This window comes from Triturus cristatus, chromosome 5_2 (assembly GCF_964204655.1).
Source record: "Triturus cristatus chromosome 5_2, aTriCri1.1, whole genome shotgun sequence".
Taxonomy (NCBI): domain Eukaryota; kingdom Metazoa; phylum Chordata; class Amphibia; order Caudata; family Salamandridae; genus Triturus; species Triturus cristatus.
This window is the reverse complement of record NC_140588.1, coordinates 1,091,187,341-1,091,212,061: the sequence shown is the minus strand read 5'-3', so window position 1 is coordinate 1,091,212,061 and position 24,721 is coordinate 1,091,187,341. Positions and strand designations below refer to the sequence as shown.

The 24,721-nt window shown below is 48.0% G+C and overlaps 1 protein-coding gene across 1 annotated transcript in view; it reads right to left on the bottom strand.

Annotated features, from left to right (window-relative positions):
* LOC146829734 (coiled-coil domain-containing protein 127-like) overlaps positions 1-24,496 on the bottom strand; it is a 50,646-nt gene extending 26,150 nt beyond the window's left edge. Inside the window, exon 1 of the mRNA XM_085608455.1 lies at positions 24,335-24,496. Within this exon, the coding sequence (XP_085464581.1) occupies positions 24,335-24,471 (137 nt within the window). The 5' untranslated portion in view covers positions 24,472-24,496. The remainder of the gene's footprint in view (positions 1-24,334) is intronic.
* Positions 24,497-24,721: the final 225 nt, after the last annotated feature.

Below are 24,721 nucleotides of genomic sequence, written 5' to 3'. Positions count from 1 at the left end.
TAGGAATTCCTTGGAGAAGTCAGGGGCCAAGAGCACGGGCGCCGTGCACATGGCAGTCTTCAGGGTGTCGAAAGCTTTCTGACAGGTGTCAGTCCAGATCACGTTCCTGGGCTGCTTCTTGGAAGTCAGCTCTGTCAAGGGGGCAACAATCGTTCCATAGCCCTTGACAAACCTCCTGTAGTACCCAGTGAGCCCCAGGAAGGCCCTCACTGCGGTCTGCGTCTTGGGGGGTTCCCAAGCCAGGATGGTCTCAATTTTGGGTTGCAAGGGTGCCACCTTGCCACTCCCCACTTGGTGTCCCAAGTACACCACGGAACCCTGCCCGATCTGGCACTTGCTCGCCTTGATCGTGAGGCCTGCTCGGCGCAGAGCCATCAACACTTCCCAGAGGTGGCGCAGGTGGTCGGGCCAGGTGGCACTGAACACCGCGATGTCATCCAGGTAGGCGGCACTGAACGCATCCAGCCCAACCAGTACCTGGTTGACCAACCTCTGAAAGGTGGCAGGGGCATTCTTCATTCCAAATGGCATGACCCGGAACTGGAAGTGCCCATCTGGTGTAGGGAATGCTGACCTCTCTTTGGCCCCATCGGTCAAGGCGATCTGCCAGTACCCAGGCGTTAAATCAAACGTGCTGAGGAACCGGGCAGCTCCCAGCCGATCAATGAGCTCATCAGCTCTGGGGATGGGGTGCGCGTCAGTCTTAGTTACTGAATTGAGTCCTCTGTAGTCCACACAGAACCGTAGTTCAGGTGTGGCTCCCGGCGCAGCAGCTTTGGGGACCAAGACCACGGGGCTGGACCAAGGACTGCTGGAGGACTCAACCACCCCTAGCGCAAGCATTTTGGAGACCTCCTCCTTGATGCAAGCTCTGACCCTGTCAGTTACCCTGTAAGCCTTGTGCTTCACAGGTAAGCTGTCTCCTGTGTCCACATCATGGACGCACCAATCTGTGACACCAGGAACCAGGGAGAACCTATCTGGAAACTGCCCCAGCAAGTGGCGGCAATCTTCCTGTTGTTCGGGCGTCAGGGTGGGTGAGAGGTTAACTCCATCCACTGACCCATCTTTCTCAGAGGCTACTAAGAGGTCAGGAAGAGGCTCGGTCTCCTCTTCCATTCCATCATCAGTGGCCAGCAGCATGCCCACTTCGGTCCTCTCTAATTGGGGCTTAAGGCGGTTAACATGTAGGACCCTCAAAGGGTTCCTGGGAGACTGCATGTCCACCAAGTAGGTGATAGGACTTTTGCGCTCCACAACCTCAAATGGACCTGTCCACTTATCCTGAAGTGCACAAGGCTCCACTGGGGCCAAGACCCACACCTTTTGTCCAGGTTGAAGCTCTACCAGAGTGGCATTCCGGTCGTACCACTGCCTCATCTCCTCCTGGCTGGCTTCCAGATTTGCCTCAGCAAGTTGCCTGAAACGCCTAGTCTGGTTTCGGAAGGCCAGCATGTAACTGTACACATTCTGGGGAGGTTTCCTGGGAGATTGCTCCCAGCCTTCCTTTACCAAACTCAGAGGTCCTCTTACCGGGTGACCATACAGAAGCTCAAAGGGGCTGAACCCTAGAGACTTCTGTGGCACCTCTCGGTAAGCGAAGAGCAGGCATGGCAAGAGGACGTCCCACTTACGCCTCATTGGACCGTCTAGGCCCATGATCATGCCTTTGAGGGTTCGGTTGAATCTCTCAACCAACCCATTTCCTTGGGGGTGGTAAGGAGTGGTGAACTTGTAAGTTACCCCACACTCCTTCCACAGGGATTTCATATATGTGGATATGAAATTGGTCCCCCTGTCGCTCACCACCTCTAGAGGGAATCCCACTCGGGAGAAAATTCCCATCAGTGCTCGTCCCACCACGGGGGCCGTCACTGTCCTCAGAGGGATGGCTTCAGGGTACCGGGTGGCATGGTCCACCAAGACCAGGATGAACCTGTTGCCCAGGGCTGTCTTGGGGTCCAGAGGCCCCACAATATCAATACCCACTCGCTGGAATGGCGTACCGACCACGGGGAAGGGCTGCAGAGGAGCCTTGTGCTTCCCTCCGCTCTTACCACTTGCCTGGCAAGTCTGACAGGTTCTGCAGTAGGAATATGAATTCTTGTGCATTTGGGGCCAGTAAAAGTGGGTGACAAGCCTGTCATAGGTCTTGTCCATCCCCAAATGTCCTGGTAAAGGCACATCATGAGCCAGCCCCAGTAGGAAGGTTCTGAACTTCTGGGGTACCACCAGCACACGGGCTGACCCAGGTTCAGCAGCCTTAGGCTCGGAATACAGGAGGTCACTCTCCCAGTACACGTAGTGTGTCTTGGCCTGAACACCATTGGCCTGGTCTGCAGCCTGCTGCCGCATACCCACGAGAGAAGGGCATTCTTTCTGCTCCCTGCAGAATTCCTCCCTGGAGGGACCTCCTTCTTGCTGCCAATGGGTCAGCTCAGGCAGGTCTCCAGTTCGGCAATCTGTTCCCCGGTAGGCTCCAGAGCATCCCCCTCAGGGTCTGCTTCCTCCTGGGCCGTGGGAACTTCGGGGGCCGGTTTCCCGCGCCTCCTGCGCCTTCTCCCTAAGGCCGGTTCCTGGACCTCTCCCTCAGGCTCCAGGACCCTCTCAACACCCCTACTGGCTGCCATGGACCGGGTGGTCACGCACGCTTAATCGGGCAGACCCACCATCCTCAGATGCGTGGTCTTCTCCACCTTTTCCCAAGGGGAGCTCTCCAGGTCGTTCCCTAGCAGACAGTCTACAGGCATGTCAGTTCTCACAGCGACTTGTAGAGTACCAGAGACCTCCCCCCACTCAAAGGGAACTTGAGCCATTGGACAACGACTCTCTATGTTGTCAGCATTGACAACCCTACAGTAGGCATTGGGTACAATCTGCTCTTGAGACACCAGGTGTTGCCTCACCGAGGTCACGCTGGCTCCTGTATCTCTAAGAGCCTCAACCTTCTTTCCATTGATGGTCACTACTTGCCCATATTTCTTAGTGTTAGAGGGTAAGTAGGTTTCAGGGACCATCTCACTGTCTCCTAGCGAGACTAGGGTCATATGCGCAGGACCCCCACCCTCCTGGACTGCTACCTCCTCCCCAAAATTAACATTAGCTACTTGCCGGGGTGGAGCACCAGTGGGTGCTGTCTTACCAAACAGGCGACACTTAGGATCAGAGGCAATGTGACCCGGGTCACCACACCTGTAACAATTGAAGGGCCCCTTTGGAACAGGCCTACCTGTCGGGGCCCCGTTCTGATGCGGGGGTGGGGGAGGCTGAGAACCCTTCTGCTGGTTCCCTTGGGAATTACTTTGGGGGCCTTTTTGGAACCCCTTCTGTTTACCCTTGTCCCCCCCACTCTTCTGCTGGGGACCCTGCCCACCTTTGGCGGAGTCTCCCACTTGACCCTTGCGGACCCTGGTGCTGAGCCAGCGGTCCGCCTCCTCAGCAAGCTTCCTCGGGTTGGACAGCTTGCTATCAATCAGGTGCTGGCGTAGCTCAGGAAAACATTGACTGGACAAGTGCTCCCATGCAATTAAATCAAGCAGCCCTTGATAATCATTCACTTTGCTACCCTTCACCCAACCATCCAGTGCTCTGCAGAAAAAAGTTACATACTCCACATACGTACTCTCAGGGATCTTCTTAGTCTCCCTGAACCTCTGTCTATATAGCTCAGGAGTTAACCCATACCTGGTCATTAAAGCTTCCCTCATATGGGGGTATGAGGTCTGGACTTCTAGGGGCAAATCTAACAGTGTGTCACGCCCTTCAGCAAGGAACCTTCCCCACAACCCCGCTCCCCAGTCTTTCTCAGGGACCCGGTGTGAAGACATGGCCACATCATAGGCTCTAAACCACTGCCCTATGTCATCCTTTCTAAAATACTCCTTTACTACATCTTTGGGGATGTACACCTTGGACTCTACCTGCACCGGTGGAGTGCTGCCACCAGAAGGAGCGGTGTCCAAACTTTTTGCCTTCAGCTCCAACTCCTTCAATCTTATATCATGATCCATTTGGCGTTGTTGTGCCTCCAAGGCCAACTTCTGCTTTTCCATTTCCATTTGTCCTGCCAACTTTGCCATCTCCATTGCATGCGCCCTGTCTGCTGCCCAGTCTGCCAGCTCCTCTGGCGACAGGACTCTGCTGGGCTCCCCAAGGTTGTCGGGTGGAACGATGTCCCCCGCATTCCGTGGGTCTCTTGACTCCTTCCAGGCTCTCAACGCCTTGGTGTACTGGACCTTCCTCTTGAATCCAGCATGGGGAACTCGGAGTTTTACACTGTAGCCTTTCAATTGCTCTACTGTGTATCCCTCCAGTCCCTCCCAATCCACCTCTTCTATTCCAGAAATCACAGAGAGTGCTCTTCCAGCAGGGAGTGAGCCAGGCATGGCTGAAGCAATGGTTGATGTCTCAACAGTTCAAAAATGAAAACCGGCGGCTGCGTTACTTGGTCTGCTCTCACTATCTGGTGATTAATAATTCACTGTATGCAAATTACAAATGCAAATCCGAAATCCCAGCCGCTGCCAACAATGTTAGACTTGGGGGTCTCTGGTTGGCGCAAGGTTGTCCTTGTGTCAAGCAGGAACCCTCTCCTCTATGTCAGGGCGCAGGATTACCCCTTGTGAATGACCCTTGCTCAGGTGTGTGGCGTGAGCAGCCAAGGCGATTCCTCAGGCGTTGTTGGTTAAGCACTTACAATCGCACACACAGTAAATACATCAATCCCCCAAGAAACGGACACCAGACTTGGATATGTAGAAAAATACGCTTCTTTATGTAAAAATAGGTATATATATCTCAGCAGACTTATCACAAGACCAATAACGTTGTCGCTATGCCACCAGGTTGTAAAGCAGGCAATTGTTCTTTGTTCGTAGTTTCAAATGGATACTTTGTAGTCTCTCGCAAATGTTACTTGTGGTTCCAGTACTTACAGAGATCGGCTCCTGCGAACGGGGAAATAAGGCGTTGATACTGGAATTCTTAAGAACGTGTAGTTGCTTTTGGGAGTCGGCACGGGAGGGTGCGACTCAGCAGTGATGGGGCACCTTTGGATCCTCTTGAGCAGGTGCGTGTAGTCAGGCAGGCTCGGCCCACGACCCTCAGCACGGCAGTGCGGGGGTCTCCTCAGCGGGGGCGGCGCGGCCTGATCTCAGGGCGAGATCGCGAAGCGGGGTCACAGGGCACGGTCCGTGCAGCTGGGGACCCGGCGGGGATCACGATCGTCGGACAAGAATTCCGGCGGGAGGGGTGATAGCGCCTCAGCGCGCTCCAATAGCAGGCGGTGGCAGAGGTGCCGGCGGCCTAGCCCGGGGTAGAGAGCGACTTCGGTCGGAGCGAGGCTCTCAAGGGGGGCAAAGGCAGGCAGGCTCCCGAGTGTCACAGCCCTAGGAGGGGCGATGAGGGGCGCAGTCTTCCTCAAGCGGGATACACACACGGCTCGAGTTTCAGGACGAGCAAAGGCACAAAGAACCCACTGGTCCTGGGGTTCTGTTCAGGGGGCAAGCTCAGATCAAGCCCTTGGAGAATGTTTAAAGCACAAAGCAGCAAAGTCTTTTCAGTAAGTCTCTTCCTCTCCTTTCTCAGCAAGGCAAGCAGCAGGCCAGCTCCTCCAGCGTCTTCTTCTCCTTCTAGTCGGGCAGAGGTTCTTTGTGGTAAAACAGGATTCTGATTTCTTAGGAGCCAGGCTCCTACTTTTATACAGTAATTCTTTTGTTCTTTAGCGCCAGGGGGCCTGGGCCTGGCTCAGTCCAGTTCTGGAGCACTTTGTTATGGTGACTCTGCTCTTTCCTTTCAGCAGCAGGGCAGAGACATCAGCCGCTCCGCAGGGGGCGGCGCCGGCTTTGTGGTGGCAGAGCACAGGTCTATTCAAGAGTCAAGGTGTACTCCTCCCACCCATCCTGGTGTAATCTCTCTACCCACCACCTGGCAGCCAGCCTGTCTCTGGGGATTCCCCAACCCTGCTCCTTACTGTTGCTAGGCAGAACACACACACACAGCAGAGGCGGACTGAAATGGCCAGGTCAGTAAATACTAACTTTCTAAAAGTAGTATTTACAAACCCAGGATATTAAAATAAACTTGACTACAAGAAGTATTTTATTATCCCGAGTTCAGGCATACTAAACTTGACTTTCTACCATGCTCTCTGAGTCCACTGGGGTCACAGCGTGTAGTGACTCCAGCAGCCCATTCTGGCCTATGGAGAGCAGGTAGCCTTCAATAGTGAAAAACGAAAAGGGCTGTAATTCACTACTAAGACATGCCACACACATCAGGGCATGTCCTACCTTATGCCTACAATGCACCCTGCCCTTGGGCCTACCAGAGGGGTGGCTAATATGTAGGTAAGGGAAGGTTTAGGGGCTGGCAAGTGGGGGCACTTGCGCAGTCAGCGCGACAGTCCCAGACTGCACGCAGGGTCTGCGGTGGCAGACCCTAGACACATTTTTCAAGGCCGCTTTCTGTGGGTGGCGCAACCAGCGCTGCAAGCCCACCAGCAGCATTGGCATTCACAAGCCCTGGCACCCCTGGTGCACTTTACTGGGGACTGACAGTAAATCCAATAAACCAATCATGAGCATCAATTACAGGTACACTTTACCCAGGGAGCACTTGCACTGCGGCACGGATTAGCCGTGGCGCAGTGCCCTGAGCAGACAACACCAGCAAAACATCGAGGCACATCATCAAAAAGTGGAAGGGAAACTCACGCCAAGGTGCCAGGTCACCAATACTGGGGAGTCAACGGAGTTCCAACCGGATTGATTCCAGGTCATCATCAGGACAATGGTCACAAGTTTCCAAAAAGGGCTGAACATAGCATAGAGTAGATCAAAAAGTCCAGGCAAGAGGAGATCAAGGGTTAATGTAGGGGAGATGAGGCGCAGCGTCAGGTCCGCGCATGATCGATCCTACTCAGTGGGGAGGAACCGGCGTGGAAAGTAGATTGAGTGCCGATTCGGCAGGGGTCAGACAGGCACTGTAAATAGTCCAAGTCCCGGGCGAATGGAAGGAATCTGGTCTCACTGGAGTGTAATGGTCACGTGTACTTTGATTTGTACTGTAGTGCTGTTAGAACTACTTACAAATACAATTTTATGGCATGACACGGAGGCCACCATTATGCAAATCTCCTTTAATGCCAGAGCTCAGCAGTAACCATGAAGAGACCACAGAACTCAAACAACATTCCAATATAGTATATAGCGCATGAGCCACATCCATCTCCCTTCTTTGTTGCTGCTGCCCAACAAGACGAGTAACCGCATTACATTCGTGTTATACAGTTTATTTCCTTAACTGCCTGTACTCTTTTTTCAGATAACTGGGTGCTATTGATCCTACTATGTGATATCTCCTCTCTAAAATATGTTTTTCTTTGCATGACGTTTTATTTTAAAACTTGGACTGTCTGTATTTCACCTTTCCTCTAACCTTCCCCAACTGTGCTTTATTTGCCTTACGCGGCTCTCATAACTGCTCCAGACGCTTAACTTATTCATTTCCATTCCCATGTTTCTCAAATTAACTTTCTTTCCCACACGCGTCCTTTGAAAGACGCAATCGCTTACTGTTGCCTGGCAGCGCTCTGAGCGCGAGCCAGGCCTGCAGGCTGTAACGCGTCTGTTTCTCCGCTGCCTTGAACCTTTGCAGTCTTGCTGTTTTGTTTCTTCCGGCCGCGGCGGCCTTAGAACACTTCCCTCATCTCCCCGCTTCTCATAGCATGTCAATCGCGCATCGCGGGGGGAGACAGATTAAAGGAAAGGCTGTAAGGAGCAACCATGCACACAGAGGACGTGCGTGGTTGTCATATCAACAGCAGACAACACTTGGCAGTTGCTGCTGTTGATTCAACGCGACGGGCTTCTCCTCCTTAACGAATCCAAAACGATTTACTAACAAAAAAAAGAAAAGTGTTATCTACCTAATCCTTTGAGCCCTTATTTAAAAAAAAAAAAAAAAAAAAAAAAAAAAAAAGGATAAATATAGAAATAAGGTAGATTATTTTTATTTGATTACCATACTTATCTTTTATTCCCCTACAATGTCTCTTAACCCAGACTTCAACCTTGAAGGTAAGCTTGAATCAATGGTCTCTAAGGCCATGGACAAAGCTATGGACTCTTTTAACGAGACAATCAATAAAAAGTTTGAAATGCTGAGAAGGGCATGGCCCTCTACCAGTACTGCGCATTCTGTGGGTGCAAAAGAAGGGGCAGTTAAGGCCCCAAAGAAAAGAACTGCAACAGAACTTCCTGCAGATGCCACTAAAAAGTCTAAAAAAAAGTGGGAGAACACATGATTCACGCTTCTTAGCCGGTGACGAGATCGATGCCTCTGGCATCACAGCAGGGCGGCAGACTAACTCTGAACCCCCTATTCACATTGACAGTGATGAGAATGATGAAGCAGAAATTGATCTCTCCTGTTCATCAAACTTTGATTCAGACGGTGAAAATCTAGGAGACAAAGCATTGGGAAGTTCTGAAGAGGCAAGTAAGGCCTCAGGATCAAAAATGGGCTTTACTGACCCCTTCGGGGAGAATATGTTTGACCCCTTGCTTATCAAACACCCTTTATCCCTAGAATGGTCCCCTTCCCAACATGTAGCAGACTAGATCAGCTTCTGGTTGAGAAGAGAAATCCCCAAAGAAGTTAGATCAAGACTGAGGTCTGAGTGCCCGCGCCCATCCCTTCCTGATAAAATCGCTATGACCCCTGAACTTGACCTTAAGGTTGTGGCCTTTATAGCCAAGGGTGCCAAAGACCCTAGGAAAGGGATTGACAAAAGTTTAAGATCGTGTCAAGATTGCCTCTTGGACACAATTGGCCCATTAACCAACATTTTTGAACTAGCAGAAAATGCCTACGTTGGTGGGACATCTGTCGACCCGAAAGAGTTACGCCAATGGGTCCAGAGGACCAGCTGCCTGATTGGCAACGCTAATACTGCTATTTCTAATGAAAGGAGAAAAGGAATTCTCCTAAAAATTGACCAAAAACTAATTGAGCTAGCGAATAAAGATGGAGGCCCCTCTTCTCAAAGACTCCTCTTTGGAGAGGATTTTATTGGGGATATGGCTAAATACGTCGGGGCCTTCAGCTCTATACAGAAGTCGCAACGCGACATAAAGAAAGTATTTTTTCAAGACAACATTTTTGGAAGGGCCGGGCGAATGTGGGGCCGGCTCCCGGCCGCGGACAATCATCCTCAAGACCCTTTCTGGGACGAGCCTCTAAATTTCAGCAGCCATCCTTTTATGGAGGCCAATCTTTCTTCCCGCAAAGACAGAGAAACCGTACAAGACCATTCCGGGGAGAGAGAAGAAACAGAGGTTTCTCCACAGGTAAGAATCTTGAAAAACCCTTTAGATACCCCTATAAAGGTGGGAGGGAGACTAGCCCTTTTCTCTGGGAATTGGACTATGATAACTCAAGATCCATGGGTTCTAGATACAGTCAAGGGTCACAAAATAGAGTTTGTAGATACCCCCATCCAAAGCAGAAAACCTTGAGAAATAACCTTTTCGCAGGAACAGAGGAAATTAGTCTCCCAGGAAGTGAAAGAACGGTTATCCAAAGGGGCAATAAAAGAGAGCTCGCAAAGAGGCTTTGTAATCAATATATTCCTGGTAGAAAAGAAAGACAAAGGACAGAGACCCGTCATAAATCTGAAAAGCTTAAACGAATGGGTAACATACCACCACTTCAAAATGGAGGGAATACACCTCCTAAGGGATGTTTTGAGAAAGGGAGACTGGCTAGATTTAAAGGACGCCTACCTGACCATCCCGATTTGGCAGCCACACAGGAAATTCCTCCAATTCACATAGGAAGGAAAACTTTGGGAACTGTGCATCCTCCCCTTTGGGCTTTCTTCAGCCCCTTGGTGTTTCACCAAGGTACTTCATCCGGTAGTAGCATGGCTAAGGGAAAGGGGCGTAAGGTTAATGATTTATCTGGGCGATATCCTTATAATGGGTCAGTCCAAATCAACGGTAGCTCGTCACACGGATCTTACTATCCACTACTTCAACATTTAGGCTTCGTAATAAACACAAAGAAATCTTGAATAATACCAAGCCAGGAAACACAATTTCTGGGCTTCATGGTCAACACTCTGAATGCGGAATTGAAATTACCAAGGGAAAAGATAAAGAAACTTCGGAGAGAGCTCAGAAAGATGCTATCAATGGAATTTTTTTTTCCCTTGAAACTTTTGGCAAGAATCCTGGGTCTTCTTTCTTCAACCATCCAGGCAATTTTTCCTGGACCTCTACATTACAGGGCTCTTTAGAGACTGAAAGCGAAAGCTCTCAGGTCCAACCTCCCCTACTCACAATTGATTTGCCTAGATCAGGACTCAAAGAAGGAACTGTCTTGGTGGCTCAAGAAACCGGAAGCCTGGAATGGCAGAGCCCCAGAGTTAGTAATAGAATCAGATGCGAGCCTAGATGGATGGGGTGCCACATGTGGCAACACATCAATAGGGGGTTGTTGGACACAACTCGAGAAGGATCTTCATATCAACTGCTTGGAACTCCTGGCGGATTCTTTTGCGGTTCAAAGCTTCACTCAGAATTCCGTGAAATGCTGCATTATGCTGCGCATGGACAATGTTTCTGCAGTGAAATACGTCAACAAGATGGGGGGACCACACTCGAAGGGTCTTACGGAAATAGTGAAAGGGGTCTGGAGCTATTGTTTGAACAAGGAACTCTGTTAAAGCAGAGCACATTCCTGGTTTGAACAATGGCGTAGCGGATTGGTTCTCAAGGAATTTCAAGGATTCCAGCAACTGGAAACTAGACAGAAGACCATTTTTAGTAATTCAAGACAGATGGGGTCCATTCGGGACAGATCTTTTCGCGGACTTGGTTGAACACTCAGTTGAAGAGCTTCTTCAGCTGGAAGCCGGATCCTCAAGCATCGGGGGTGGATGCCTTCCTCCAGGACTGGCGGGGTTTAAAGCCATATGCCTTCCCGCTGTTTGTCATGCTTCCACGCCTTCTCTTACATGCCCGTCGTTACATGCAGAACATGTTAGTGATAACCCCTCTTTGGAGGTCGCAGGCATGGTTCCCACTCATTCTACAGATGTCTGTAGACTTCCCAATTCTCATACCGCCTTTAAGGGAACTTCTTCTGGGTCCAGAGGGCGAATCTCATCCTCTCATAGACCAAGGCCTATTGGTTTTAACGGCATGGAAGATTTCAGGCGACAATGGAAAATCCCAGGACTTTCGCAAGAGGCTTTCAAGCTCATATCTGAGTCTTGGGCATCTGGAACAAGAAAGGCATATCGACTGGCGTGGAGTAAATGGGTTCGCTGGTGTATTCTACAACACTACGATCGCGTTTCAACTGATCTAGTTCATGTAGTTAATTTTCTACCAGAGCTCTTCGCTTCTGGCCTATCTTACAGAACAGTTAATGTCTATAGACCAGCAATAGCTGCGGGTCATTCCTTAGTTGATGGTGCCTCGGTGGGACAAAACCTTCTGACAAAGAAAATTAGGAGAAGTGTGACGGTTCTTAATCCTCCAACTCCTAAATATACGGCCTTATGGGACGTAAGTAATCTTTTACAACTTTTATCCTCTTGGGGTGACAATGTTAACCTTTCTCTTAAATGTATCTCTTATAAGCTTACCGTCTTACTTCGTTTAGTTTCCTTTAGACGAACGTCTGATGTTAAGGCTTTAGACGTTACTAGCAGAGCTTATCAACCTGAAGGAGTTTGTTTTTATCTTTAAAAAAGGGCAAAAACGATGTCATCTTCAATCTCCTACCCGTCCTTCTCTTTGAATGAAAGTCTATGTGCTGTCAAGTGCCTAAAAGAGTATGAAAATAGGACTGCCTCTTTGAGAGGTATTGAAACTCAACTACTGATCTCTCATACATCCCCTCATAAAGCCATCTCATCTCCCACGCTTGCAAGATGGGTGAAAGAAGTAATGAGCGAGAGTGGTGTGGATGTGTCTATCTTCGGTGCACACTCCCTCAGAGGCGCATCGGCTTCTAAAGCCTTTATGTTAAGTGGAGGGCTCCAAGATATTCTTAGAGCCGCTGACTGGTCAAATGAAAGTATTTTTAAAAAAATGTTATTTTAGACCAATCAGTAATGTGATTAATTCACTTTAAACTTGCATAATGTTGGCCTCCGTGTCAGGCCATAAAATTTAGATTTTTCACAGCCCGATGGGCAGAAAATCTGGATTTTATTAAGGACACGAAGGCTAAGATTATCGCACCTCTTATTAACCCTCCCTGGGTTGATTCTTTTTGACCTATTGTGTCTCTTTTTCTTTCAGAATAAGTCACCTTTGGATTTCGATTGTTTTAAGAAAATTCTTCACGTTATTTCAAAGTTATGTTCCTTGTTCCCAGCACTGGTCGAAGACAAAGAAGGGAGATGGATCTGTGCTCATGCCCTATTTACTATACTGGAATGTTGTTTGAGTTCTGTATTCTCTTCATTGTTACTGCTGAGCTCTGGCAATAAAGGAGATTTGCATAATCTTAGCCTCCGTGTTGTGGAAATATGGATTTTTCTGATCAGTTATGTCCCCTATCTTGGACCCCAACGGTTCCATGTATGAATCACAAGTACATGTATGTTCCCTCCAGTTCTAGTTCTGAAGACGCAAACACATGTGCGTCCACCGTCAACATGTCCTCTGTCAGATCCGCCATGAATAGGCTGGATATTCGATTCCTAAGTACGAAAGGCCACCGACTTTATATGGCTCAGTTACTCCATTTTGCAGTTCAGGCGAGTAGGCCCGATTCTGCCATCAAGCTTTTCTCTGCTCTCTGCCTCTGACAGCTTCAGTTTAAGCTCGCATCTGTATCCATGAACTTTGTCCTACTCCCTGTGCGGCTAACGGTGCCTGCCTCGGCCGGTTTGCCTGCCTGCCAAAAACTGTATTTCACCTTCGAGTTATCTGCTTCGCTCCTCAGCCGATGCATTCCTGTCTAGTAGTTTAGGTAAACATCTCCTTCAGCTACCGAGCAAAGGGCCCGGCCTCTCTGTCCTCATGCAAGTAATTCATAGCCCTGTTACCATGGAAGGTTTCTGCCCCTTGCATCTCATATAGACACTTAGACACTTAGACGCTTGTGCACGCACACACAGTCAGTATAGAATAGATTTTGTCCAAGAGTCCTCCCTTTGTGGATAACATAGTTCTTTAAACATAGGATGTTAGATATGATTTGGGATTAGGTTGACTTGACCCCCCAGACTTCTTGTCTCCACATGTAGAGCTAAATGTCAAGTCCCCTTCACCCCCTAGTTGCACGTCAATCACACGTCATGCTGCTGCGCACGCATCTATGCCAAGTATAATCTTATAGATCCACCTATATATGACATCATAACCAATTATGTTCCTTTTTACTCCTCATTACGCCCATTTTCGGTTACGCATGTGAATCGTCATCTTCCTTATCAATTGTTACGCCTACCGCATTCGCTTCATTGTAATGTATGTTCTATAAAAGTCATTTCTTGTCAATAATGTATGTACTTCACTTCCTGAACCTTCGTGGTGACGGAACTTGGAGCAACCGATTATAATCGATCATTGGAATAAAGCCCATTCCGAACCTCTAATACCACGGATTCTGCCTCTTATTTACTGAGCTGTTTTATTATGTTTCCGTATCAAATTAAGTCCCGGTAATTAAATTATTTACCACATAATGGCGCCCGAATAGGGACACTTTCTCATCTCACGCGCCGGCGGTGAGTTGCAGGCCCAGTCTCCTGCCACAGCTGGACGGACAATTACGCGTACCAGCAGGATTTCCTGTATCTCCCTCCGGTCAAGCGGGGGCGACTGAGGCTGCGATCAACACCCAGACGAGGCGGTGAGAAGTGCGAAGTATCCCGACCAGAGCCTAGCTGAGAGAGCAAGATCCGAGGTACACAGAGGCCCACCAGTTCCCGAAGTCCGAAGTCGAGTCCAGTTTCCGAAGTGTTCGAGTCGAGTCGAGTCCAGTCCGGTTTCCGAGGCCTTCCGTTTCCGAGCTACCCGGTGAGTACCATTACTGGGGAGGCTTTCTGACGTGCACATAGTTTGTGCCGGTCAAGACGGGTTTGGGTACACAAATCCGGTCTGCACTGTTTCAGCAGTGTATCTGTACTGTTTAGCAGTATATCTAGTATATCAAGTATATAAATTCAGAATAATTCAGTTAAAGTCGAGTATTATGTTTTAGTGATTAAGTTTTCTTTAGACCATCATCATTATTGACTGTTCAGGTAAATGTTAAATGTTAAATGTTTTAAGTACGTTCTGCATATTGTGGTATGAATGACTGTTCATTATCGTGTTTACTGTATTAAGTTTGTTCAAAATCAAGTATCAGATCAGTTCTCAATATGCCGCTCTTTTCGAAACTAAGACAGATCACAACAAGAAAAGGGGTACTCGAAGAAGCCGTTCCTATTCCTCCTAGGGACACTCCAGGGTACTTCATGTATCATAAACATGGCTTAGACGCTATATTATTTCTTGATTTATGGGTAGACTACACCAAGGAATTACCAGAAAGTCAGAGGTGGCCCACAGCGGGGACCTGGGATGCAGAGTGCATCATGAAAGTAGAGGAAGAGTTATGGAAAAGGAAAGTCAGACAGTCACAGAAAGACGCCGTTGAGTTATGGCGTAAAGAATCTCATAGACGTACAGAAAAAGCACTCCGACAGGAAGAGAAGAATAAAGAGAATTCAAATAAAGTTCGAGAAAATCTATTAATTGAAGAAGGTATCCGAGTGAAATCAGAACAAGTAGACAGACAAAGAAATGCCCTTATGAATGGTATGTATCCCCTTCTGGCCGAAGGATTACCTAAGGCTACTCCAGAGATACCAAAAGACTTGCCACCCCCATTGTTTCCAATAAAGGTACATCCTAAGGGGCATCCTAGAACCGCAGAAGATGTTTTTCTTTCCTCATATTTAGATGACGCAGCTCCCGAGTATGCTAATTCCGCCCCACATAGACCGCCTGCCAGGGAGGTTCAACGCCAAGACCCAGTACCGGTATCTCTACAGCAACAAATTCCGGCAAGCACATCTGTTCCTACAGCTACTTCTATAGCTGTGTCCACACCTATAGTTGCTGTGTCGCGTTCAACGAATCCTTTCACACCCGACACCCCAGATGGGGCTACGGGAGGTACTAGCAACATTTTTTCTACGCCACCCAGAATAAATAAACTTACCTTTCAAGAGTCAGCACATTCACGTACCCCCAAACTCATAAATGCCCGTACGCTTAAGGAACTTCTTGTAGATTGTAGATATGACCCTGTGCCCGGCAAAGAGGACGAAATGATCATGGCATCATTGCGCATCAGACGAGCCGCGGTGTATTTAGGGAAGTTACCAGGAATGACTGCGCATCTAGATAATATATATCATTTTGTTCAAACAGGGCGAGATTCTGAATGTATTAACAGTGCTATGGAATATCAGAAAGTGGAGATACAGGGGGAACTGTTACGTTTCCTCATAAATTGTGTGATCAGAAATCAAGACCGACCAGGGGTAGACCCGGAAGCAATGCAAATTCTTACCAGATGGAGTCAGAATATATCAGAAGGAAGACATGATAAGCAGAATTGTATAATAGCCATGTGCCGAAAGATCCGAAAAGAAATAGAACGCCTACACGAAGAAAGATTAGCGGTAGACCAGTTCGAACAAAACGAAGAAGAAGGATCAGGACTGCCCACAGGACAGTCAGACACCATAGCCTATGTAGGTAGAGGAAGATCTTGTAATAGTAATAGATGTCTTATTGACCCGATACGTCCGATATGTCCAGATAATAACAGGAGTTTCCCAACACCCATAGTCCATATAAGGTCTAACGAGCATTCGTTCCAAGCCGCTGACAAATTACTCCGAGAACGAAGGGGTTATCATTTTCTCGATTCTATGGATGAACAAGAATTAGCCAGGTCAGCTGTCCATTGGGTTGACAGTCCCGGAAAGTACAGTGATTTACAGTATCTGCGCGAATTAAACAAGTGCATTGTGCCACAATTCCCTGTGGTCCCTGATATCTCGTCATTATTGACAGCCATTGATTCCGAAGCAACATTCTTTACTGTAATTGATCTTAAAAATGCCTTTTTCAGCGTCCCAATAGATCCGGAAAGCCAATGTTTGTTCGGATTTAGTTTAAATGGACGTAGCTTTAAATTCTCACGCGCACCTCAAGGATTTACAGAAAGCCCCAGCATCTATAGCCAAGCACTGAAACGAGAACTTGACAGTATCCACATGCCAGTTAACACTGCCTTGCTTCAATATGTCGATGATCTGTTGATCACCGCTAGAAGCGAACCCGAATGTGAGAAAGCATCACTGACAGTTTTACAATTTCTAGCTGAAAAGGGACACAAGGTGTCCCCTTCTAAGCTGCAATTCTGTGTCCAGCGAGTTGTTTATCTTGGACACTCGCTGTCCAAGGAGGGAAGGCAGCTTACACCCGACCGCATTCAGTTAATAGCTAACATGCCAATACCCAAGACACAAAAGGAAGTACGAGCCTTCATAGGCCTCACTTCATACTGTAGGCAGTGGATCCCTCAGTATGCATTTCTAGCAAAATCGCTCATTCAGTTGACAACACAGGAGGCAGCCACATCGACTGTTCTCCCTTGGACTCAGGAACATACACAAGCTTTTGAAAGCCTAAAGAAAGCTTTATGCCAAGCACCTGTTTTAGCAACACCATGTTACAGTAAACAGTTTACACTCTTTGTTACAGAACGCGAAGGTACTGCCTTGTCAGTACTCACACAGGAACAAGCAGGAGCACACAAACCATGTGCTTATTTTTCTAGTACATTAGATCCCGTAGCTCAGGCTTTGCCTGCATGCCTAAAATCAGTGGCAGCGACAGCTTTAGCAATCAGACAAAGCGATGCCATAGTGTTAGGACATCCATTGACAGTTCAAGTACCACACGCAGTAGAGGTTCTTGTAAATAGAACGCAAACACAACACTTGACTATAGCGCGACTTACAGGGTACGAACTTACATTGTTCCAGCCACATATAGAAATCAGACGCTGTAACACATTGAATCCTGCCACACTTTTACCTGTAATCGGAACAGACCCACTAGCCCATGACTGTATTGAAGTTATTACAATAACGACGAAACCTAGACAAGACTTAACCGATGTCCCATTGTCAGATCCAGACCTGACATTGTATGTAGATGGTTCATGTATGAGAACAAATACAGGAGAGTTAGTGGCTGCTTACGCAGTCACAACAGATACTGAAGTCATTGAAACAAATCGTATAAATACTTTGTCAGCTCAAGCCGCAGAGCTCATCGCTCTGACACAAGCCTGTATTCAAGCCACAAATAAAAAAGTCAACATATACACTGATTCACGTTATGCATTCGGAGTTGTACATGACTTCGGCGTGCTGTGGCGAGAGAGAGGTTATTTAACTTCCCACGGTGCCCACATTCAGCACGGACCCCTCATTCATGCCTTATTAGATGCGATACATCTACCGACTGCAATATCAATTATGAAATGTAAAGCTCATACGAAAGTCACTGATATCATTTCTCAAGGCAATGATCTAGCCGACAGAACAGCTAAACAGACTGCTCAAACACAAACATCCGACATGACAAAGACAATAGTCCCGACGCCGACACATTGTATGACAGTTAAAGATCCTACTTTTGACGTAATTGACATCCAGACACATGCTACACCAGATGAAATAAAGAAATGGACCGAATTAGGAGGGATCCAAACGGATCAAGGATGGATGATGAAGGAAAAGTCTGTGTGGTTCCTTCCTGATTCAATGGTCCAAGTTATAATTAACACTATACATAGTCCAGCACATCTAGGAGAAAAAGCTATGCTAGATAGCATTCAACACATTTGGTTCAATAAACATTTACGAGCAGCAGCCAAACAAAAGGTCCGTACCTGTATGATCTGTTGCCAGTTCAACCCAGGAAAAAGCGTTCCCGTAGAACAGGGTGGATTTCATCCTCCTGATCACCCTTTTGAAGTCCTCCAGATGGATTATATCCAGATGGAACGATGTCGAGGATTCAAATATGTTCTTGTAGTTGTTTGTGCTCTTTCCCGTTGGACGGAGGCATACCCGGTTTCAGATTACACTGCCCCGACTACTGCCAAACAGTTGGTTCGAGAATTCTTCCCACGATACGGTTTACCACGTGTTGTTCACTCAGATAACGGCCAGCCGTTCTCATCCGAATTAATGAAACATGTTTCACTTTTGTTAGGTTATCAGTGGAAATTCCACTGTGTCCGACACCCTGAGGCAGCAGGTCTCGTAGAAAGACATAATCAGACCCTGAAAATTAGATTGTCCAAAATATGCAGGGAGAAAGGGGTCGACTGGGTAGTAGCACTACCAGTTGCACTCTTTTACACGAGAATGGTAGCACACTCTCGAACAGGGCTATCCCCGTATGAAGTGATCTTCGGTAGACCACCAAATATGTGGGGGACGCCTATACCACGCAAAATAACTGATATTGACTGTAATATGCTGACAGATTACTTGGCTTCCTTGATGTCTGCACTACAATCTTGTCGTTCACAGGTAGCTGCAGCTTTTCCTGACAACACTGAGGTGAAACCCCATGACGTAGTTCCGGGAGACCTCGTTCTTGTGAGGAATTTTGACCGAAAGACTCAGCTGGAGCCCAGGTGGAAATCACCCAAATTGGTCCTGCTCACCACAAGGACAGCCGTGAAGATTGAAGGCAGAAAAGGATGGGTGCATTCAAGTCATATCAAGAAATTTCATGGACTTCCTTCAGATGTAAATAGCCCACCTCGTGTGACTTCACCCATTGACTCAAAACTTCCTTTTGTTGAAAAAAGTAGTCCTGAACTTTATAAACTAAAGCTTAGGTCCAACCAGTCAAGCAATTTGATTGTTTAAGTCCTCTCCAAGGTGAAGCGGTTGAATTGTCTCTGACATGTATCCCTTGGACCTAAATAGAGAAAGCACCCGAAAAATGTTGAAACGACAGGCGTACTGTAAATCACTGCGTAGCCATTGCATAATGACGTTATTAATTTTGTTTTTCTTGAGTCTTTTAATAATTACTGCAAGTATATTGTTGCACATATATTATCCTATTTCTAGACATGTTTACAATGTTACTGCTGAACATTCTTTTAGTGAATTACCTCCGCTTGAGCTGTCTTATAGATTTGCGCTGCGCAATAACACTTTTATTAGTATGTTACATCATTCCCATCAGGTTAGCAATGCTACAAATTGTTGGATATATGGCCGACTCCCTCCCTATCAGAATTATAAAGGAATTTTACCTCTCTTTCCATACCCGTTCACACACAACGGCTCCTGTGGAGCATGGTTTAGTTTAATTAATTCTCTAGATTCGAATTCTGCAGTTTATCAAGATAACTGGGTATGGGGAAATTTGAACTTAATTTTGCTTAAGGTCTGCTACCCCAACAAGGAGGGACTTCCCCAGAGAACAGGAACTGATCTAGAAAATGAAGTGTATGGATTAGGTAATTTCACGCTTAATCTTATGATCCTAAATGTCGAATCCGAAGCTACTCCAATTTTGCCCGCTATGGCAATATTTCCAGTAAAGGGTGAACTATGTATAAGGAAAAATGGTTCCATACATATGGGCCATAGTAAATGCACGACTGTAGTAGAGTTTAGTGATCAAGGCAAGTCTACATTTAGAGCTTCTCGCCATTCTTATTTCATATGTGGTCAGACGGCATATGTACGTTTGCCTCTAGATTGGGATGGTACTTGCTATATTGGATTCCTTTTGCCACCTGTTTTTCTAGCTCCCCCTGATTATCACAGAAACACTCATTTAGTAAATAATAGAGTAAGGAGAGATCTCCCAATAGTCGATTACACTGAAACAGCATGGGAAAAATACACAGATTTCAATAAAGGTCTCTTTCCCTATATAGGTACTGTTACTAATAGTAAGCTGATACGTAGATTAACTAGAACCCTTGAAGCAGTAGTGAATGAAACTATTTCCGCTTTAGGCAATTTAACAGAAGAGCAGTCTGCTATGCGGATTGTTGTGCTTCAAAATCGTCTTGTCCTTGACGTCATCCTGGCTGATAGGGGCGGAGCTTGTAGGGTCATAGGATCAAGCTGTTGCATTTTCATACCAGAAAATTCGCCATCTGTATATAAGGCCATAACTCGCCTTCATAAGATTATAAGCCAGATACACCAGAACCCAGGCACCTGGACTTGGTCCGGTTGGTTTTGGAGTGTACTATCTACCTTTGGATGGAAGGTCCTATCTTTCCTAGGTATTGGCCTTCTCATACTATTCAGTTGCTGTCTATGTCTACAATGTGGACCAGCGATCTGTGGTCTGTGTGCCACATCGTGTATTCCACCACCAGGATTTCATTCATCACGGAAGAAGAAAGAAGAACAAATGATGCTATATGAACAGATCAATGGATTGATGAAGATTGATATCTCTTAACGGGCAAGTAGGGGACAAGGAGGGAATGTGGAAATATGGATTTTTCTGATCAGTTATGTCCCCTATCTTGGACCCCAACGGTTCCATGTATGAATCACAAGTACATGTATGTTCCCTCCAGTTCTAGTTCTGAAGACGCAAACACATGTGCGTCCACCGTCAACATGTCCTCTGTCAGATCCGCCATGAATAGGCTGGATATTCGATTCCTAAGTACGAAAGGCCACCGACTTTATATGGCTCAGTTACTCCATTTTGCAGTTCAGGCGAGTAGGCCCGATTCTGCCATCAAGCTTTTCTCTGCTCTCTGCCTCTGACAGCTTCAGTTTAAGCTCGCATCTGTATCCATGAACTTTGTCCTACTCCCTGTGCGGCTAACGGTGCCTGCCTCGGCCGGTTTGCCTGCCTGCCAAAAACTGTATTTCACCTTCGAGTTATCTGCTTCGCTCCTCAGCCGATGCATTCCTGTCTAGTAGTTTAGGTAAACATCTCCTTCAGCTACCGAGCAAAGGGCCCGGCCTCTCTGTCCTCATGCAAGTAATTCATAGCCCTGTTACCATGGAAGGTTTCTGCCCCTTGCATCTCATATAGACACTTAGACACTTAGACGCTTGTGCACGCACACACAGTCAGTATAGAATAGATTTTGTCCAAGAGTCCTCCCTTTGTGGATAACATAGTTCTTTAAACATAGGATGTTAGATATGATTTGGGATTAGGTTGACTTGACCCCCCAGACTTCTTGTCTCCACATGTAGAGCTAAATGTCAAGTCCCCTTCACCCCCTAGTTGCACGTCAATCACACGTCATGCTGCTGCGCACGCATCTATGCCAAGTATAATCTTATAGATCCACCTATATATGACATCATAACCAATTATGTTCCTTTTTACTCCTCATTACGCCCATTTTCGGTTACGCATGTGAATCGTCATCTTCCTTATCAATTGTTACGCCTACCGCATTCGCTTCATTGTAATGTATGTTCTATAAAAGTCATTTCTTGTCAATAATGTATGTACTTCACTTCCTGAACCTTCGTGGTGACGGAACTTGGAGCAACCGATTATAATCGATCATTGGAATAAAGCCCATTCCGAACCTCTAATACCACGGATTCTGCCTCTTATTTACTGAGCTGTTTTATTATGTTTCCGTATCAAATTAAGTCCCGGTAATTAAATTATTTACCACAGTGTCCTTAATAAAATCCAGATTTTCTGCCCAGCATGCTGTGAAAAATCTAAATTTTCTTCTGAACCCCTGCCCCTTTGGGGTCTCCCTTTCTTCTTCCCCCTCCCTATGTGATTTATATCACTATATTTAAAATTGTTCTGCTTTACTGATTTCCAGTTGAGACGTTGTTACAAATCTTTGCCCGGTCTCACCTGGGTAAACAGGCCTACTAGTGTTTTTTGCTTCTTTTCTGTAGCCTGTAAGCACTATTTTCTTTAATGAGTTTCTCCTACTGCAGGGACGACATGCTTTCCTGCAACATTCAGCGCGCCATGCGCGCTTTCACCGGGCGCTTTTACAAAAAAACATTTGTTTGTCAATTTGACAAACAAATGCTTTTACTGGTAAAAGCGTCCAATACCACACTTTCACTGTAATGGTGGCCACGCTCCTTTCTTTAGACACGGCTTGTCTAAAGAAAGGGGTGTGGCCTCTATTAACGTGAAAGCGCAGCATGGGGCCCTTGTAAACAACAAGCATTTGCAATGCAATAGGTCTCGCAGTTGAGAAACTTTGACCTATTGGTATTGTAACTGACAATGCCTTTTATTATTGCAGGTCTTTTAAACACATAAATAAAAGGCATTGTCATTTACAATGCCAATAGCTCAAAATCTCGCAATTGCGAGACCTATTGCATTGCAAAAGCTTGTTAGATCTCATTACCAGAGAGTGCAAGCTATTTGGTTGTAAAAGGCCTATTGCAAGCGTACCTAGAACTTGTGCTGGACTTACAGCCCTCCCCTTGCATACCAGTGGTTGGCTTTCTTGTCACTCATTTGCTTGCGTGCACTTGTGTGTTGTCCAGACCTCTATTATATCCTTCCACTGCTCACCTACAGGGAACGACTTTTTTCTTTTTGGTTAGGGACTCTATGAGATTGCATGTGTTTTCCAGCTCTCTCCAATCTATTGCTCTTCCCCCTGCCAAATATACGCTCCGTGCTTGGTGTTGTATGCAGTGCCTGTACATGGTTAGTGCACAACCACCATCACTGCAATGCCGCTGTCACCATGGTAACAATATTAGTAACACGTCTCCCCATCACTACACGAGTTATCCCTCAGAAATCAGCTTTAATTACATTTTGGACATTCAGCGTTTTTCTCCAAACATCAGCTCACACATCCTGAACTTCACCTCACATTTTACAGGTCCCCAAGTTTCTGACCATCTGGTCAATCAAAGCTCAAACCGGTAACTTTTTAAAAGCATGTAAACAAAAGGCTTACGGTAGGTACAGGCGGGTGGAAACGTGAGCAGGTGAGGAGGTGAATGGCACCTGCGTGGATCAGCCGCAGGCCTGAACCGAAAGTGAAAGGGCAGAGAGGCAGCAGAGCGCCCTTGTGCCCAAAGAAGAGAGAGGGCGCAGCCCTGGGGAGAGACTGCAGTGCCAGCCACGTGCAGAGCTGCACTCTGCACCCGGGGGAGGGGAGCAGCATTACGCAAGGCAGCAGAAATGAGAGCCCTGGGGTGGGCACAGCATGGCTGGGGCATTACCCAAGGCGGCAGAGAGGAGAGCCTGGGGGTGGGCACAGCATGGCTGGGGCATTTCCCAAGGCGGCAGAGAGATGAGCCTGGGGTGGGCACATCAGGGCTGGGGCATTATCCAAGACGGCAGAGAGGAGAGCCTGGGGGTGGGCACAGCAGGGCTGGGGCATTACCCAGAGCGGCAGAGAGGAGAGCCGGGGGTGGGGGCACAGCAGGGCTGGGGCATTACCCAGGGCAGCAGAGATAAAAGCCCCGGGGTGGGAACACCATGGGGGCAGCAATGAAGAGAGCCCTGGGGTGGGCACAGCATGGCTCGGCCATTACCCAAGGCAGCAGGGAGTAGAGCCCTACGGTGGGCACGGCAGGGCGTTACCCACAGCGGCAGAGAGGAGAGCCCTGGGGTGGGCACAGCTGGGCTGGGGCATTACCCAGAGCGCCAGAGATAGGAGCCCTGGGGTGGGCACGGCTGGGGCATTACCCAAGGCGGCAGAGAGGATAGCCCAAGGGTGGGCACAGCAGGGCTGGGGCATTACCCAAGGCGGCAGAGAGGAGAGCCCTGGTGTGGGCACAGCCGTGCTGGGGCAACACACAGGGCAGCAGAGAAGAGAGAGATGGGGTGGGCACACCATACCCGACCCCTCTGTGCAGCAGTTAAGATCCCCGGGGTCAGGGAGTGGGTCCGCCTGTGGGCACTGCCTGCAGAGGACTGAATTGAAAGGGCCCTTGGCACTAAACTGGGAAGTTAATTGGCTTTTGCCAGCCAGGCATCCCCTAGGGTTCCGCAGCCTTTACCGAAGGTCCTGTGAGCCCTGTGTGCAGGGGCGGAGTGAGACTCCAGCAGGGAGTGGAGGGCTGTTCATGCCACCCCCGCCAATAGAATCACCCCAGAGCACCACTTACCTGGGGGTATCACAGCCCTGAGAGCCGCCGGAGTGGACGGCAGGATCCTGGCAGGAGGCTTCATACCCACCAGCCACCCATGCCCACGAGCAAGCCATCCTGGGGGGTCTGGGCCCTGGGGTGTTTCTTCATGCCACCCACCAGCAGCCTTACCTGGGGGAATCTGAGCCCTGGGTGCAGATAGTGAACGGGTGATAGTGGCAGGGGACTTCATACCACCCACCCATGCCACCTGGCACCAGCAGCCCATCCTGAGGGGACTGTTGTATTTCTCCTTGCGGCCCTGCCATCCACCAAGCAGCCTTACCTGGGGGGTCCCTGGCACCGGTGCGGGTCAGTACCGGGCACTCCTGCAGCCCGCGCCACCCTCCTCTGGCGGAACCAGGAAGGGGCGGGTCTCACCAGAGCCCTGGAAGGAAAACGCAGCTTTCTGTAACCCTTTTCTGTGCCAGGTGTGTGCAGTGCCAGGGGTTAGTCCATCCCTGCGGGCAGCGCGCCCAGGCAAGGCGTGTGTTAAAGTTTCCGGTACACGTGCAGCCA